General features: G+C 41.3%; 3 protein-coding genes across 5 annotated transcripts in view; 1 reads left to right on the top strand and 2 right to left on the bottom strand.

Moving 5' to 3' along the window:
• The window catches only part of LOC139418177 (uncharacterized), an 85,362-nt gene extending 83,159 nt beyond the window's left edge, over positions 1-2,203 (top strand). Inside the window, exons 20-22 of one of the 2 annotated variants that reach the window (XM_071167430.1) lie at positions 349-507; positions 795-954; positions 1,452-2,203. In XM_071167430.1, the coding sequence (XP_071023531.1) occupies positions 349-507; positions 795-954; positions 1,452-1,552 (420 nt within the window). In that variant the 3' untranslated portion in view covers positions 1,553-2,203. Of the gene's footprint in view, positions 1-348; positions 508-794; positions 955-1,451 lie in introns of those variants that run through there. The other variant, XR_011635281.1, reaches the window with a different exon arrangement.
• A 1,067-nt stretch (positions 2,204-3,270) lies between these two features.
• LOC139418179 (B-cell CLL/lymphoma 7 protein family member B-A-like) lies at positions 3,271-11,581 on the bottom strand. Of its 2 annotated transcripts, none has more exons than XM_071167432.1 (6): positions 11,409-11,581; positions 10,879-10,930; positions 10,685-10,787; positions 8,631-8,795; positions 8,388-8,464; positions 3,271-6,380 (listed from the first exon to the last, which is right to left on the bottom strand). In XM_071167432.1, the coding sequence occupies exons 1-6, from the start codon at positions 11,498-11,500 to the stop codon at positions 6,291-6,293; spliced, it is 579 nt and encodes a 192-aa protein (XP_071023533.1). In that variant the 5' UTR covers positions 11,501-11,581; the 3' UTR covers positions 3,271-6,290. The 2 variants fall into 2 exon arrangements, with proteins under 2 accessions (XP_071023533.1, XP_071023532.1); XM_071167431.1 differs by having other exon boundaries at positions 6,153-6,380; positions 10,855-10,930; positions 11,409-11,580.
• A 2,096-nt stretch (positions 11,582-13,677) lies between these two features.
• On the bottom strand, positions 13,678-18,830 carry LOC139418176 (transducin beta-like protein 2). Its single transcript, XM_071167429.1, has 7 exons — positions 18,393-18,830; positions 17,204-17,319; positions 15,523-15,707; positions 14,978-15,129; positions 14,689-14,815; positions 14,445-14,597; positions 13,678-14,315 (listed from the first exon to the last, which is right to left on the bottom strand). Exons 1-7 carry the CDS (start codon positions 18,520-18,522, stop codon positions 13,856-13,858), a joined length of 1,323 nt encoding a protein of 440 aa, XP_071023530.1. The 5' UTR covers positions 18,523-18,830; the 3' UTR covers positions 13,678-13,855.
• Between the last annotated feature and the right edge of the window lie 87 nt (positions 18,831-18,917).

Here is an 18,917-nt window from a genome sequence, read left to right as displayed (position 1 = left end):
TTATCAATGGCAATTTGAATGCACAGAGATATCGTGCAGATGCATATCTGTATTCCCAGTCATGTGAAATCCATAGATTAGGGCCTAATGAATTTTTCAAATGACTGATTTCCTTATACAAACTTTTATATTTTTGTTCAGTGTAGTTTGAGTACAATACAAATGGCGAAACCTACACAACCAATGCTAGGTAACCACTTCAGTTATTTTAAGTTATAAGTTAGTTTTTCCCTTTTGTGAACAATGTAGTTTCCCTGCAGCATTGCCTAGGGTTTATATAAAATACTGTGAAAGTTGTTGATCCTCATTCAGTCTGTACGGTGTGCTTTTTGTCTCGTCTCCCTCCAGCCCAGGCTGTATGTACAGGTGAAGAGCCGTGCTCTGGGCTCACTGCTGACCTCTGAGAGTGTCAAGGACGACTCCTCCCCAGCCGGAGTGATCCTGTCCCCGGCCTGCTCTCTGGACACCCAGCGCTGGCTCTTCACTGGAGGGCTGCTCCGCTGCAAGGTGTGTGTGTGCCTGTGCGTGCATTAGGGGAGAGAAAAAGGTAAAGTCTCAACATTTAAGCAAAACTAGAGTGGGAATATTCTGGGAAATATGCAATCCTCTTCCCTATGTTATGCTATGGTAAGTATCTGTGTGTGTGTGTGTGTGTGTGTGTGTGTGTGTGTGTGTGTGTGTGTGTGTGTGTGTGTGTGTGTGTGTGTGTGTGTGTGTGTGTGTGTGTGTGTGTGTGTGTGTGTGTAATATGCAGTATCTGTGTGTAATATTGACACGGTGTGTGTTGCCTGTAGGCCAGTAAGGCGTGTCTTTCAGTGATTGGGGGGAAGGCAACAGTTGGGGCCAGAGTGGCCCTGTGGGCGGAGCATGGACGCACACACCAGAGATGGAGCCTGAACCACAACGGAACCATCTCTTCCCATCTCAACCACAAACTAGTACTGGACTTCAGAGGTGAGACCATAGAGATCCACTATAATGTATGGTCTTTGATAAACACAGAGGAGCCTACTGTAATAGTGAAGAGACCATAGAGATCCACTATAATGTATGGTCTTTGATAAACACAGAGGAGCCTACTGTAATAGTGGAGAGACCATAGAGATCCACTATAATGTATGGTATTTGATAAACACAGAGGAGCCTACTGTAATAGTGGAGAGCAGGTTTCTGTTGTGTACTGCTGCTGAACTCAACTACCATATGCTATACTTAGTGGAGGATCTATTTTGAGATCATAACAACCATATTCACAGAGCCATCTCAGAAAAAAGCTAGAAATTGTATTGGTATATAATTGGTTATTCCCAGAACCATGAAATGCTGTATTTCCAGTTATACAAATACATTAGGGGAAAAAAGCATGGTTGTAACCTATTTACAGTTGTCTCCAAGACACAGTAGAAGAAAGATTGTTGCCTAAAATGAACCATTTGTGAAATGTCTTTCAGGCGGAACGGGTTTCAAGAGGGACCACCTGGTCGTCAATGAATTTGCCACTGATCAGGCCACACAGTTCTGGGACATAGAAGAATATTTCAAAGACTCATAAAAAGTCAGGCCAAAGTGTCCCAGCACAGTATGGGAGATGTAGTGTTTGTTTCTATCCTGGCAGAGCACTTCTCCCAGCCATCTGGCTCACGTGTCCATGACAACAGAGCAAGAAGCATCGTGTTCATTTCCTGTCTTTTTCTGTTTGATCTCAGGACCCAGAAACCATTGCAGCAGTGCTGATACGGAGTAGCGATACAGAATCCAATTGTCTTTATCTACTTGAGCATGTCAGTGTGGCACTTCATTTGTAGACAGTTGAGAACTCACAGAGGAAGAATTAAATGTCAAATTAGAGTAACGTTTTTTTTGTTGCTGATGTCAAGAAATGTTGCTGTAAGCTACCCTCGTCCTTAAAACATCATGATGTCATGTCACCACTAACTGCCGCTAGCCCAAGGTTAGTCACTGGCCCGCTACAAATGTGTTCAGTGGGAGTGTTTTAAATGAGCATCTGGTTATTTCACTGAAGTAAACACAGAACCTTAATATATATGTATGATATTCAGGAATAGCTGTATTCAAATACAAAAATGGATGTTCATAAAGATAAGATGACAGTGTACAGTTCAGGCACGCTGATGGTATATTAATAAAGATGTTTCTTTTTAAATCTGTGATTAATATTAAAGGTCAATGTCATATCTGTTCACTTGCTGTGGGTTGTTATTCAAAAGGTTCTGAGAAATTGAGCTGATTGGGAGAAAAGGATTGACAGGTACAGCATTCAGTACATTTTCAGAGGATACACTCCAAAGTAATGCAAGATTAAGATAATTGAATGGCTTTAATTCTTCATGCATTACTTTGGAATTAATCTTCTGAAAATATAATGAACGCTGTACCTGTCAATGATCAAAATGTCCATAGTTCAGTTCATGGTGCATAGGCTTTTTATGTTTCTGATGGAGATTCATCATTTGCCAGTGTGAGTCAGTAGTCAGGCGGTTTTCCCATAGGCCTGGATGACTACAGTAACTTCCACAGTAGTCACAATACAGTACAGACATTTGGCTAGGCTGATCTTACTGTGCACCTCATTGTCCTCGTCACATGGGAAACAATAGCAGGTCCTGTCCTGGAAGAATACTGTATCACAGACCAACCATGTGCCATCTAACTTAAGTGTGTTTATTTAATCAATTGTTTACAGCCAGGCACATGTATCATAATCAATTTTGAGAAGTGCCACCAGTTGATGAAATATGACATGATTAAATCTGTATCGCTGAAGCATTAGAAATGTAACGGTAATTTCCGATTGAGCCGACATATGCAGTCGCCACTAACGCTGGGAACATTACCTTTAAATGTAACGCTAAACTTCCACGATACAGATTTAATAGAGTCCTTACAGTACTATCCGATCTGTAAACATAGATTCAATTGTCATTTGTCACACATCTCTCGTGACGGACGAAAACATAGCGCTCACGCAATATTTGGTTCTGGTTTGCCAAGATTACTTAATTACCCGTACATGCTTGTGTGTGTAATGTTTAAATTTCAAAAATGTAAGCACACCAGAGCAAGGTAGACTGTCAACTGATGGAATTGGTTGTGTGCACTCTAGCTCCATCTATTGGAAAGATCCCTTTATGGCCTAGTTTACCAGATGTAGAACTGATGTACAACACATTTCTTAAGGCATATAACACTTCACTAAAACACATGGTATATGTGTATTCAAAAAGAAATTCAAACAATAGAATCTGCAGATTTCCAAATCCATACTCCTTTATAAAATAATTTTTACTTGGAAAATTACAATAAAATACAAAGTACTCCTTACAAACTCTTCTTAAAAAATAAAATAATCCATTAGCAGAATAGGCCTATAATCCAAAATTAATCTGCAAGGTGGTCATTTAAATATGCATACAGAAGTCATCACATTGTAAATGCCTTAATTTTAGTGGCCCATTCAACATACTGGCATCACTTGAAATAATCATGTCTTATCAAGAGACTAACAGTACAGTACAATGAAGTAATAAGACTGAAAATTATAACTGTTACAAATTGGTAATAACTAGCGATATTGCGGGAGTTAACTTTTGTCGCCCAGTCCCAAATATTACAGCATTTCTTTCATAAATGGCGAACCACAACGCAACACACTGATCTATTTGCCAAACTTGAGTGTAATTGCTGTCGATTGTCAGAGAAAAAAATAAATATATTTTTGATATATAGATATATATATACACACACACATACACAGTACCAGTCAAACGTTTGGACACACCTACTCATTCCAGGCTTTTTCTTTATTTTTTACTGTTTTCTACATTGTAGAATAATAGTTAAGACAAACTATGAAATAACACATATGGAATCATTTAGTAACCAAAAAAAGTGTTAAACAAATCAAAACATTTTCTATTTTAGATTCTTTAAAGTAGCCAGCCTTTGACAGCTTTGCATTCTCTCAACCAGCTTCATGGGGTAGTCACCTGGAATGCCTTTCAATTAACAAGTGTGCCTTCTTAAAAGTACATTTGTGGAATCTCTTTCCTTCTTAATGCATTTGAGCCAATCAGTTGTGTTGTGACAAGGTTGGGTTGGTATACAGAAGATAGTCTTTTACCAAATCGGGCTAAGTCCATATTAAATGGAAAGAACAGCTCAAATAAGCAAAAGAGAAATGACAGTCCATCATTACTTTAAGCCATAAAGGTCAGCTAATTCGTAAAATTTCAAGAACTTCCAAAGTTCAAAGCAGTCGCAAAAACCATCAACCGCTATGATGAAATTGGCTCTCATGAGGACCACAACAGGAAAGGAAGACCCAGAGTTACCTCTGCTGCAGAGGATAAGTTCATTAGTTACCAGCCTCAGAAATTGGCAATTAACTACACCTCTAATTGCAGCCCAAATAAATGATTCACAGAGTTCAAGTAACAGACATCTCAACTGTTCAGAGGAGACTGTGTGAATCAGGCCTTCATGGTCAAACTGCTGCAAAGAAACCACTACTAAAGGACACCAATAAGAATAAGAGACTTGCTTGGGCCAAGAAACACGAGCAATGGACATTAGACCGGTGGAATTCTGGTTCCCAACATGAAGCACGGAGGTGGTGTGATGGTGTGGGGTTCCTTTGTTGGGGACACTGCGATTTATTTAGAATTCAAAGCACGCTTAACCAGCATGGCTACCATAGCATTCTGTAGTGATACGCCATTCCATCTCGTTTGCGCTTAGTGGGACTATCATTTGTTTTTCAACAGGACAATGACCCAAAACACACCTCTAGGCTGTGTAAGGTCTATTTGACCAAGGAGAGTGATGGAGTGCTGCATCAGATGACCTGGCCTCCACAATCACCCGACCTCAACCCAATTGAGATGGTTTGGGATGAGTTGGACCGCAGAGAAGGAAAAGCAACCAACAAGTGCTCAGCATTTGTAGGAACTCCTTCAAGACTGTTGGAAAAGCATTCCAGGTGACTACCTCATGAAGCTGGTTGAGAGAACGCAAAGAGTGAGCAAGGCTGTTATCAAGGCAAAGGGTGGCTACTTTGAAGAATCTAAAATATATTTAAACTTGTTTAACACTTTTTTGGTTACTACATGATTCCATATGTGTTATTTCATAATTTTGATGTCTTCACTATTATTCTACAATGTAGAAAATAGTAAAAATTAAGAAAAACCCTTGAATGGGTAGGTGTCCAAACTTTTGACAGGTACTATAAATAAATGGTTACTATTAAGTATTACAATCATTCCAAAATAACATAAAATAGTCAGTGTACATGCTAACCTGATCAATTTAAATTTCCTAATTTCACTCAGGTAAAATATGACATAAAACATATCTCTGAGAAAGACAAGTGCTTCCTTGGGTTACTAAGGACGATAACTCAAGACAGATTTTAGACTGAAACAATCTGTGTTCATTTTACAAATGAACTCTTAAATAACTGAGACAACATCTTTAAGAGATAAATAACAAAAAAATAAGGACCTAGTAGCATCATTTAAGTAACTTGAAAAACATCACATACAGTACTTGTAATTTTGAAACATTCCACAATGTTAAACTTAGTGCGTTTGATTTGCACACCAGCGTGTCCCGGATGGACGGATATAACACTTGATTTAGAAATCGTCAAAACTGACAAAAGATCCTGACAGCTAGCATTGAGTAAACAAGTGTCAATGGCACAATATGAAGCTGCATTCAAAATAGAGCCAATCAGACTTAAAACCTACAACACTGACCATAGCTTAATTCAACTATTACTTCATACATTTTCTGTCATTGCCTTGCAATAAATAGTTTACGTGAAAAGTAAACTACTATCTACCTCGGGAGAGTGGTAGTAGAGTGCTTTGGTTTTGTATTCCGCTGTTAATCCATTGAAACTAAATAGTGTCAACTAAACTACATATTCATGGGTCCTTTAAGGGAAAAATGAAATCACTTTGAAAGAGATTCAATATAAAATCATAACAAGTATGGTGGTCCTTCTATATGTCTGGTCCTTAAAATGTATCCATTGCAGTCATCGGAGGATAGACTTGCAGTCGTGCAACTCGCTGACTAAAAGCTAAGCAGGGCCTGGTTCAAAGCATTTTTTATTTTAAAGAGTTCAATTTGTTTAAAATGTTTTGTTCAATTTATGAACCAGAAATGTCTGTCATTGAAAATGATAGACAATTTTTCCAAATCAAAAAATGAGATTCAACAAAGTGCCTGAAGTGAATTGGGTCCGAGTCTGATGCAGTGTGTTAGCTCATCATTGAGGAGCTCTGCAGGACAGAGTTCTGCTCAGAACACACCCTCTTCAGTGATGGAGCTCCAGAACACTCCTCTTCCTCCTGTGTGGGGGAAATACAGCCAGGTTTGTTTGAATCCATGTTTTATCAGTTTTATGCATAATGTATAATGAGTAGATTGTTGGACAAACTAGGAGTTTGATGTGCTGTTTTAAATAGTCTTGTAAGTGCACTACTGTTCAAAGGTTTGGGGTCACTTAGAGATGTCCTTGTTTTTGAAAGAAAAGCAACATTTTTGTCTATTAAAATAACATCAAATTGATCAGAAATACAGTGTAGACATTGTTAATGTTGTAAATGACTACTGTAGTTGGAAACGGCTGATTTATTTCATTTATTTTTATGGAATATCTACATAGGCCCATTATCAGCAACCATCATTCCTGTCTTCCAATGGCACGTTGTGTTAGCTAATCCAAGTTTATCATTTTAAAAGGCTAATTGATCATTAGAAAACTCTTTTGCAATTATGTTAGCAAAGCTAAAAATGATTGTTCTGATTAAAGAAACAATAAAACTGACCTTCTTTAGACTAGTTGAATATCTGGAGCGTCAGCATTTGTGGGTTCGATTACAGGCTCAAAATGGCCAGAAACAAAGACCTTTCTTCTGAAACTCGTCAGTCTATTATTGTTCTGAGAAATGAAGGCTATTCCATGCTAAAAATTGCCACCCCTGTTAGAGGGCATTTCTCATTTGCCGAGATAATCCATCCACCTGACAAGTGGGGCACATCAAGAAGCTGATTAAACAGCATCATCATTGAACAGGTGCACCTTAAAAGGCCCCTCTAAAATGTGCCACAGATGTCTCAAGTTTTGATGGAGCGTGCAATTGGCATGCTGCCTGCAGGACTGTCCACCAGAGCTGTTACCAAAGAATTGCATGTTCATTTCTCTACCATAAGCCGCCTCCAATGTAATTTTAGAGAATTTGGCAGTACATCCAACAGGCCCTACAACCTGCAGACCACATGTAACCATGCCAGCCCAGGACCTCCACATCAGTCTTCTTCACCTGTTGGATGGTCTGAGACCAGCCACCCGGACAGCTGATGAAACAGTGTTTGCACACCCAAAGAATTTCTGCACAAACTGTCAGAAACCACCTCAGGGAAGAGCATCTACGTGCTCATTTTCCTCACCAGGGTCTTGACCTGACTGAGGTTCGGCGTCATAACCGACTTCAGTGGGAAAATGTTCACCTTCGATGGCCACTGGCATGCTGGAGAAGTGGGCTCTTCACAGATTAATCCCTGTTTCAACTGTACCGGGCAGATGGCAGACACTGTGTATGGCGTCGTGTGGGTGAGCGGTTTGCTGATATCAACATTGTGAACAGATAACCCCACTGCCACTATGGGGCTATGGTATGAGCAGGCATAAGCTACGGACAACAAACACAATTGCATTTTATCAATGGCAATTTGAATGCACAGAGATATCGTGACGCGATCCTGAGGCCCATTGTCGTGCCAATCATCCGCCGCCATCACCTCAAGTTTCAGCACGATAATTCACGGCCCCATGTCGCAAGGATCTGTACACAATTCCTGGAAGCTGAAAATGTCCCAATTCTTCCATGGCCTGCATACTCACCAGACATGTCTCCCATTGAGCATGTTTGGGATGCTCTGGATCAACGTGTTCCAGTTCCCACCAATATCTAACAACTTTGCACAGCCATTAAAGAGGAGTAGGATAACATTCCACAGGTCACAATCAACAGCCTGATCAACTCTATGGGAAGGAGATGTGTCGTGCTGCATGAGGCAAATGGTGGTCACCACAAATACTGACTAGTTTTTTGATCAATGCCCCTATCGTTAAGGTATATGTGACCAACAAACGCATATATGTATTCCCAGTCATGTGAAATCCATAGATTAGGGCAGAGTTCATTTCAATTGACTGATTTTCTTATATGAACTGTAACTCAGTAAAATCTTTGAAATTGTTGTATTTATAATTTTGTTCAGTGTAAATCGGTTGAGTGAAAAAGCTGTGGTGTCGAAGTGGAATGATCATTGAGATGTTAGATGCGCTTTACCTGAGTAGTGAGGGGCAACAAGTCCTCTTTAATTAGCAACGGAGGTTCGTCAGCCAGTTCACTTGGCAATGACGGCTCTGGAAAAAAAAGAAGAGTCAAATAAACATTTACTTAAAACCTCTTAAAGAATCTGAAGATATATTTGACCTTATTAGTTGACATCAGAATAATTGAAAAAGATCTTCAGTTAATGTTCCCGTGTAGAGGTAAGTGTGTGTGTGTACATCTGTCTGTCCGTTTTACCCTCCATGATCTCCTGGCCCAGAGTCGGGGGCTGTGAGTCATCTGTGCGGAAGTCACACAGGTTCTTGGGGCTCAGAGGTTCACTAGGCTGGGGGCTAGAGTTACTGCTGCTGTCCACTTTGGGCTGGTACGCATCAGACAGAGAGCTCTGGTTACTGTTCTCATCTGGGGAGGAAGAGAGTACAGGGAATATGAGGAAATGGAAAGAGCTCTAGGCCAGCATACAGTGCATTCGGAAAGTATTCAGACCCCTTGACTTTTTCACATTTTGTTACATTACAGCCTTATTCTAAAATGGATTAAAAAAATAAATTTTAAAAATACTCATGAATCTACATACCCCATAATGACAAAGCAAAAACATGTTTGCAAATGTATTAAAAATCAATTACATTTTTATTTTATAAAATAAAAAATAAAAATACATTTACATAAGTATTCAGACCTGTTACTCCTTTGGCAGCGATTACAGCCACGAGTCTTCTTGGGTTTGATACTACAAGCTTAACACACCTATATTTGGGGCATTTCTCCCATTCTTCTCTGCAGATCCTCTCAAGCTCTGTCAGGTTGGATGTGGAGCGTCACTGCACAGCTATTTTCAGGTCTCTCCAGATATCTTCAATCGGGTACAAGTCCGGGCTCTGGATGGGCCACTCAAGGACATTCAGAGACTTGTCCCAAAGCCACTCCTGCATTGTCTTGGCTGTGTGCTTAGGGTCATTGCCCTGTTGGAAGGTGAACCAGTTGGAAGGGTAGCGCTCTGTAGCAGGTTATCATCAAGGATCTCTGTGTACTTTGCTCCATTCATCTTCTGCTCAATCCTGACTAGTCTCCCAGTCCCTGCCACTGAAAAACATCCCCATAGCATGCTGCCACCACCATGCTTCACCGTAGGGATGGTGCCAGGTTTCCTCCAGACGTGACACTTGGCATTTAGGCCAAAGAATTGAATCTTGGTTTCATCACACCAGAGAATCTTGTGCCTTTTGGCAAACTCCAAGTGGCCTGTCATGAGCCTCTTACTGAGGAGTGGCTTCCGTCTGGCCACTCTACCATAAAGCCCTGATTGGTGGAGTGCTGCAGAGATGGTTGTCCTTCTGGAAGGTTCTCCCATCTCCAGAGGAACTCTGGAGCTGTCAGAGTGACCATTGGGTTCTTGATCACCTCCCTGACCAAGGCCCTTCTCCCCAGATTGCTCAGTTTGGCCTGGCAGCCAGCTCTAGGAAGAGTCTTGGTGGTTACAAACTTCTTCCATTTTAGAATGATGGAGGCCACTGTGTTCTTTGGGACCTTCAATGCTGCAGACATTTTTTGATACCATTCCCCAGATCTGTGCTTCGACACAATCCTGTCTCTACGGACAATTCATTCAACCTCATGGCTTGGTTTTTGCTCTGACAAGCACTGTCAACTGTGGGACCTTATATACACAGGTGTGTGCCTTTCCAAATCATGTCCATTCAATTGAATTAACACAGGTGGACTCCAATCAAGGAAAGGAAAGGGGAATACCTAGTCAGTTGTACAACTGAATGCATTCAACTGAAATGTGTCTTCCGCATTTAACCCAACCCCTCTGAATCAAGAGAGCTGTGGGGTGCTGCATTAAATCGACATCCACGGCGCCTGGGGAACAGTGGGTTAACTGCCTTGTTGAGGGGCAGAACTACAGATGTTTACCTTGTCGGCTTAGGGATTCCATCCAGCAACCTTTCAGTTACTGGCCCAACGCTCTAACCACTAGGTTACCTGAGTAGAAACATCAAGGCTGATCAATGGAAACAGGATGCACTTGAGCTCAATTTTGAGTCTCATAGCAAAGGGTCTGAATACTTAAGTAAATAAGGTATCTGTTGTTATTTGTAAGAAATTTGCAAAAACCTGTTTTTGCTTTGTCATTGTGGGGTATTGTGTGTAGATTGATGAGGAGGGGAAAAGAATTGAACTCATTTTAGAATACGGCTGTAACGTACCAAATGTGGAAAAAGGGAAGGGGATGGAATACTTTCCAAATGCACTGTATGTCACTCAAAACAGTCCTCCATCCTCACCATGAAAATCCAGATGACTTGAATGTGTGTTTTCTGAGGCTGGATCTGTGGAGAAGCTATTCAGCTCCCTGACTGCTCCAGCCGGGACCACCTTACTCTTCTCCTACAAGAAGACAAAGCATTACAAACTGACATTGCTACTTAGGTTGACAAATAAGAAAATAACTTACTTCTTTTGTATCCACCACTGGTACCCATTTGAATATCCTCAAAGATGTGTCTCCGACAGTGACCCATTTCTTCTCCCTGTAGAAAGCAATGAGTGCGCTCCTTCACATTCAGATAGTTCAAGGGTCAAGTGCACCAAGGATCCCAGATTGCACAAACCGTTTACATATCCCTTCCATATAGTGGAATTATACCCCTAATGAATGCAATGCTATTAGTGGAAGCTGCTACAAATAAGCGAGGATACCTCACTGTTGGCTGGTAATCGTATTGATTACTACACGACAGTCACTGCATAGTTCGATTGCTAGCCTGTCTGTCCATTCCCCAATTATAAGCAAGCTAGCTAACTAGCTTTACACAAGTGTACTTTTGGGTCCCGCCTCTTGTTGAAAAGCCACTTGTCTCGAGGGAGAAAGCTTCACAGTGATAATCATTGGTTGTGCTCTCGGTCTTTCACTGTCATTCTGTCTCAAACCACGCCTCCATGTCGCTGAACTTTCTGTATCCGCAATCTTTAATGATCTTTCACACAAATAAATAGTGTTGTACTTACCATCTTCTGACCCTCTCAATGGCCGCCATCACCTTCTTCATGTCATCTTTAGCGCGGCTTCGTGTCTCAGCGCGAACCGAGCGTCCAGACATATTTGTGCTTGGTTTTAGTTTTATTTGCCTCCGACAGACTGTTTAGCTTTAGCTAGCACTCCGTCCTGCCCACCGAATCTCGCGAGCTTTCGGGACCCATTCACTTCTTGTTCTCACAGAACGCCCTCACTAAATGTGCATGTGTTTACATGAAGAAACCATCTGGGGTCACTTGTTACATTGTAGTTACACTGGCATCACTAAGGCCGTGCCTAGACTTGACAGTTCATGCAGCTTTCTTGTTCTTATCATTGAATTCCGATCTCGTCATGCGTCTACACCTACATTTAAATGTATCTACCGTGTCTCTCCAATAGGAAACATATGTTTCTCCTTGCTCCCTCAGGACAACAGAAGTGTTTTATTTCAAAGGGATATTGTGTCTATTCCTTATGTCACAACTTACAGGAATACATTTGTCAATAATATCTGTTTGAAAAAAGTCATTTTCCCCCACACAAATAACTGCTAGTTAATTAAGGTCAAAAGAGGTATCTTTCAAAATGATCCATAAGTATTACCCTGCGAAACATTACCTGAAGAAACTCAAAAAAGACTAACATTAACTGTACTTTTTGTGTTGAGCATCCAGAAACAGTTTTGCATTTATTTTGGCATTGTCAACATGTAAAGAAATGAGTTTTATAATTGTTATATTCCTGATGACCTTTGTTTATTATGGGAGAATTTGCTGCTTGGTTTCCTTAACTATAAAAAGGATAGAGGAAAAACAATTTTACCCCATGAATCTAATTGTGCTAATCGAACATTTTCATATTCATAAATGTACATTCACTAATAAAAAAAACACTTCCATGTTTTCTATGAGGAATTCTAGCAGTACATTAATACCATTTTACATTATTTTACATTACTGCAATAAAAAAAAACAAAAAATAAAATGTTTTTTTTTAATCATTAAAACCAGGAACGTATTTCCTCGCCAGTGATATTTCCTAGCCTCTCGCTCCCAAAACATACGTTTTATGGAGAGCTGTAGGCGAATTGCTGAAGACGTCGTCCACTGTATGCGACGTCTTGCATCCAGAGTGAAGAGAAACCCTGACCACCAGTAGTTGGTTACTGCCATCAAGTTGTTGTTGTGTTATCAGATTTAGGTGCTTCCACCGTTTGCCAAATGCATACTGGCATTTGAATATGTTGCAGGCAAAAGGGAATCCTGACACAATGTGGGCCCAGTAGACATTTTTTTAAATGTAACTAGGCAAATCAATTAAGAACAAATTCTTATTTACAATGACGGCCTACCCCGGCCAAACCCTAACCTGGACGACGCTGGGCCAATTGTGCGCCGCCCTATGGGACTCCCAATCACAGCCGGTTGTGATACAGCCTGGAATCGAACCAGGGTCTGTAGTGACACCTCTAACCCTGAGATGCAGTGCCTTAGACCGCTACACCTACATTTAAATGTGTGTAGACACAATGTGTTCGGTATTCCATCAGACCGAACACAAAAGCTGCATGAACTGTCAAGTCTAGACACCGAGTGTACAAAACATTAGGAACACTTTCTTAACATTGCGTTGCACCCCTTTTGCCCTCAATAACCTAAATTCATCGGGCATAGACTACAACGTGTCAAAAGCGTTCCACAGGGATGCTTCCCACAGTTGTCAAGCTGGCTGGATGTACTTTGGGTGGTGGACCATTCTTTATACACATGAAAAACTGTTGAGTGTGAAAAACCCAGCAAGACTGCAGTTCTTGACACAAACTGGTGCACCTGGTACCTACTACCATACCCCATTCAAAGGCACTTCAATCTTTTGTCTTGCCCATTCACCCTCTGAATGGCACACATACACAATCCATGTCTCAATTGTCTCAAGGCTTAAAGATCCTTCTTTAACATGTATCCTCCCCTTCATCAACACTAATTGAAGTGGATTTAACATGCAATGACATTGGGATCATAGCTTTCACCTGGATAGGATGTCATGGAAATTATTGTTAGTTTAGTAGTGTTTCTACAGTTCCTCTGTAGAAACAGAGGCACCCCAGCTGAATTCTGGTCCTATTATACAACAAATGTTTGTGTTGCCAAAGCAAAGCAAGCTCTTCTATAGTAGTAGGATTACTGGTCCAAGAAGACAGAGAACATAGTATTCCTGACTGAGGCAGGCAGGGCATTCACAAAACAAAACAGAGCCATATTTCTATAGAAACATATCATGATTTATTTATTAAAACCAGCATGCAAATGCCACATCCCTGACAGGAGTCAAATTGCATGCCATTCTGTGGAGGCAGTGTGTGAGAGAAGGGGAGGAAGAGAGAGATCGAAATAGGGGTCTACACACCAAGCCTAGGGTGGGGGGGGGCTTTAGTTCTTTAATCCTTGGGTGCTGTGAGCACAGTGTCCAGCGCGCTCTGCGCCTCCTGTATCTGCTGTTTTAGCCTTTGTTTCATGCCCTCGTTCTGGGCCTTCTTCAGCATGGCCTGCATGTCCTGGATGGCCGCACGGTAGCCCGGCGCATTGTGGAACACACGTACCGCCCGGTCCCCGCTGCACACCAGGTAGCGGCTGTTGATGTCAAACTTCAGATCAGTGATCTCCTCGCTGTGGACTCCGTGGAACTCCTCCTCCAGCTGACCCGTGGAGGTGCTGTACATGGCAACGCTGCAGCTGTTGGAGATGGCCACCACGCGGGCGTCCGGCGACAGGGCCACACGGCTTCCCTCCGACGACTGGCAAGGCACTGACTTCAGTAGGTAGGGGTCCTGTTGCTTCTTGTACTCCACATCCGTGTCCCACAGTCGCCATGTGCCATCCTTGGACACAGTGGCCATTCTGGGGGAAACGAAAGACAGTTTCACATACCTCAATGGGGGAAATCTTCCTTATGAATGTTATCATAATGTCATCCATGCAAATCAAGCATCAATGTTTTGAAAGGATACCACACAATGCATGCCTTACCTGCGTGAGTCGTTAGAGAACGCAAAGGAGTGGACTCCAGCTGAATGGCCCTTTAGGTCGAAGGCGCGGGCCACCTCTTTGAACTCGCCACCCTTCCCGAAGCACACCTCCCACACCTTCACGTCAGGAGTGAAGCCACAGGAGGCAACAAACCTGAAGACAGAAAACCATCCAGAAATGATCTACCTGAGAGTACTATTACATTAGCTATAAAAACCCGCACAGACTCGTTTAGGGTACTGACCTGCCACATGGTGAGATGGCAGCGTAGGAGTTGGTCATCTGGTTGGTGATGACAGAGGCCAGTACCTCTCCTTTCAGGTCCCAGATGAGGATGTTGGTGTCAGTGGAGGCACTCATGATGAACTTGCCTGGAACACAGAAAACAAAAAGGGAGACGGATGAGATTTTAGACTGGAACAAGGGTCTCTTTCATAACTTCTAACAGTCAATAATCATAAAAATTAGCATATCACACATTCACATCTTCCTGCCTTTTAGTCATTCAGTCTGAATACATTTAGCAGTCATACCCGTCTCTGCGATGCCGATGTTGATGACATTGGTCTTGTGTTTCTGAGGGAAGTCTTCAGGGGCAGCTTTGAAAGTGACGCTACCATCATCCTTCTTGGTCATCTTGAAGATGCGAATAGTATCTCCGTTAGCCAGCCAAGTAATGAAGGCCCTGCAAACCAAGACAGAGTGAAAATAGGTATAGAAAGACAAGAGGCTCTCTATCCATCTACAGTGCATTCGGAAAGTATTCAGACCCTTTGACTTTTCCCACATTTTGTTACGTTGCACCTGAGCTCAATTTGGTGTCTCATAGCAAAAGGTCTGAATACTTGTGTAAATATTTTTTATTTAATACATTCGCAAACGTTTATAAAAAACTATTTTTGCTTTGTCATTATGGGGTATTGTGTGTATATTGATGTGGGAAAAAAACAAACATTTAATCCCTTTTATAATAAGGCTGTAACGTAACAAAATGTGGAAAAAGTCAAGGGGTCTGAATACTTTCCGAATGTACTGTATCTATACCCTTTGTTCTGGACATGCGTGGGTGTGTGTGTACTTTGAGTCAGGGCTGAAGCGGACCAGCGTGGCGTGGTCCAGCTCTACGTTGGCCCTCAGACATTTATGGTCTCTGTCCAGGAAGTCCTTGGTACTCCATATCCTGACAGTGCGGTCATCAGCACAAGTAGCTAGGTACTTCCCGTTGCTGCTGAAGTCCAGGGACGTCACATTGCCACTGTGACTCTGGGGAGAAAGACAGAGACGAGCGAAAGTCAGCCAAGCTGTTGTTGAATTTCCCCTACACTGACTGCCAGTCCTCTCCTCCAACGACCTGTCCAATCCCCCTCCAGCAAAGGAAGGACTTCAGCCAATCCACCAGGTTAAACACTCACCTGTCACTAATCAATGTGCAGACCAACTTTACAGTTTGCAGAAGTGTCTTTTGCAATACCTTTGGTGTTTTTGGATGCGTTTAAGATAAGTTTGTTCTTATTTCTTAATTAATATTATCATTTGATTGGAGAACATTTACTGTTTTTGTATTATTTCCCTTCCTTGTTTTTCCAGTTAATCATCTCCAACCATTGTGAATGAGTGGGCATCAGCCTTTTAAACTGCAACCTCCATCTCTGTGCTTTAATAGATACCACCATGATTGCCCCAACTCAAACCAGCAACCTAAACTCTGATCAGTTTTTACACAATCGATGATCAAGCATCAGATAATTCTGTAACCCGTCACACACCACTGTCATTACATCATTTTTTTATTGTACCATTATTTAACTTGGCAAGTTTGTAAATAAGAATTTGTTCTTAACTATGACGGCCTATAAAAAGGCAAAAGGCCTAAGAGGGTTTTAAGCATCAGCCTGTGGGTCTTGCGATGGGTACACAGAGATTACCAGTTTACAGAAGAGTATAGAGTGCAGTGACGTGTCTTATAAGGAGCATTGGTGGTAAATCTGATGCCCGAATGGTAAAGAACATCTAGCCGCTCAAGAGCACCCTTACTTGCCGATCTATAAATTAAGTATTTATAATCTAGCATGGGTAGGATGGTCATCTGAATCAGGGTTAGTTTAGCAGCTGGGGTGAAAGAGGAGTGATTACGATAGAGGAAACCAAGTCTAGATTTAACTTTAGCCTGCAGCTTTGTGTGCTGAGAGAGCCTGCAGCTTTGTGTGCTGAGAGAAGGACAGTGTACCATCTAGCCATACTCCCAAGTACTTGTGCCTGGTTGGTGCAGCTTATCATGCATTAAACAACTGGCTTGTGGGTTGGTTCTTAGCAACCCTTGGCAATGACATCATTCACTCTAGTAAATGCCTAAATATGTCCAGAGAGGAAAAGGTGAAACGAGAGGATTACTCTGCCCAAAATCTGAAAGCGTGAGATAAGCAGACCAAGTTGGGATATTTTGTATGGAGGACAATGAGAGAGTGTTGAATTACGTGAGGCTTATTTGACCACCGAAGAGAGGTTTTGTAATGTTTAGGCTTTACAAAATGTACTGATACAAGTGGATACATGTGGCATTCTGGCAACTTTGAAAAAAAACTGTTGTTTACACATGTATCTGCCCTCATTGGCTAGAATGGTCCCACCTGATCTCGCCTCCCATCTTCGAGAACATGCATTTCCATTGTTAGAGCGGTCACTCAACTATCTTGTCTATATAATAGATCATCTTTGATAAGGCGTAATATGGGTTTCACAGTATGTGAAGCATGGCCCACCTTCAAGGAGGATGCCAGGAGAGGATGGCTGAAGGTTTGCTGCTGGGCTTTCTCCTTGCGAGGACGCTGTTGTTTCTGTTTCTTGGCAGTGGAAGCCTTCACTGCACTTTCCTCTGCTGCAGGGGATGAATTGGCATCTCGTTACACAAGACGTTCAATATGACACTTTCTAGTAACTTCCATTATCAAAATGTTCAAACTTCTGGTTGCTTTCTCCTCTGGAAGCGGTAAATGTTTTGAATCAACATCTTACAATTCTGTAACAAAACAATGTTTAGGTCTATTACATTGCTAGACGGGCAAAAACAGCAGCCATATTGGTCTAAGAGAAATCTGGTGTAATTGGAATTAATGGTAGTAGAGGCATAATCCTTATATTACTAATGCAGGAAAATAAAAGGTGTTTGATATTAGAAATTGTGTAATATAATGATTGTCAACCTAAAATAGTCAAATAATTATAAATACAGTTTATAAGGGTTTTATACCAATGTACAAATAGCCTCTAAAATATATGTAAACAGACCATAAATGTCTACATTTTTGTTTCCTTGGAAAGCTTTGGGTGATATGATACAATATTGGTATTTGTTGCATTTACAACTTGTCTAAGTCTTATCATCAACTGATTTCAGCCAGTCTATGGTGCATGATTGACTGCATTGTTTGAATGGAATGTTGGCATATTGGCAGTTAATTAGAACAATTCTAAAACCGGCTGCCTAGTTAGCTAACAAACAGTGCAGATACATTCTTTAAATTCATTATTTTACACAATATCTTATCACAGAACTGGCAAACCATGGTTGACCAACTCCCTGACCCACAGAAGTATGAATTAGAATTCTAATTAATTGAATAAAGACATTTAATAGGATCTCTATGGACTGCCCTTTATACCATCATAAGAAGATTAAAGTCCCTTCTAGTATTCTAATTGTATGGCATTGGTCACCATTTAATTCAATCTTTCTTCCAGCAACAAGTTTATGGCTGGCTTCGGGACATGTAGAGAATTTTGACCTGGTGCCAATACTTATAAATGAATATATCTATTCTAACTGTCATCAAGGGCCACTGGCTTATATTACATTGTGTAACTTGCACCTGTTTGAGACAGCTAGCTAACGTTAGTACAATAGCAATCCATAGCAACAAGACATGCAAACAAGCAAGAGGAGCAACTTACCAACCGAGTCCTCTTCTTTCTGCTCTAGTTGATCACTTATTTCTCCTTTCTGCTTTCCCACAGCGATTGCGACCAAAATTATCAGCATTCCTATTAATACGGTCAAGGCAATAAGAGCAGCAAACTCCATCTTTGCACAGTTGTGCCACGTTAGCACTGGCTAAAATTATAGCTAACTAAAGCTAGCTAGCAAACTCTGAGAAGCTAGCCTAGGTAACGTCAGCTACTTGCTGTGCATGCAGCTTTGCTCAGCTAGCAATATCGGTGTATTTAAATATAAATAATATTGTAGTTATTAACTGTATGACATGCAAAAACGACTACTCTAACTTGCTTTACAAATGCATAAACATTCGTCTTCATTCAGTTTCTGAAGTCAGTAGCAGAGCACGGTCAAAGACAGTACAGTATGTAACAGTCGTAGGCACTTTGAGTTCTAACGTAAATCGATTCCTACATTTTTCATCCGGCAGTAAAGTTTTGTTTTTTTTTGGCAGTAAAGCATATTGCCCACTTGCAGAAACG

This window comes from Oncorhynchus clarkii, chromosome 10 (assembly GCF_045791955.1).
Source record: "Oncorhynchus clarkii lewisi isolate Uvic-CL-2024 chromosome 10, UVic_Ocla_1.0, whole genome shotgun sequence".
NCBI lineage: Eukaryota > Metazoa > Chordata > Actinopteri > Salmoniformes > Salmonidae > Oncorhynchus > Oncorhynchus clarkii.
The sequence above is the reverse complement of the archived record's forward strand: the minus strand, read 5'-3'. Positions and strand labels throughout refer to the sequence as shown.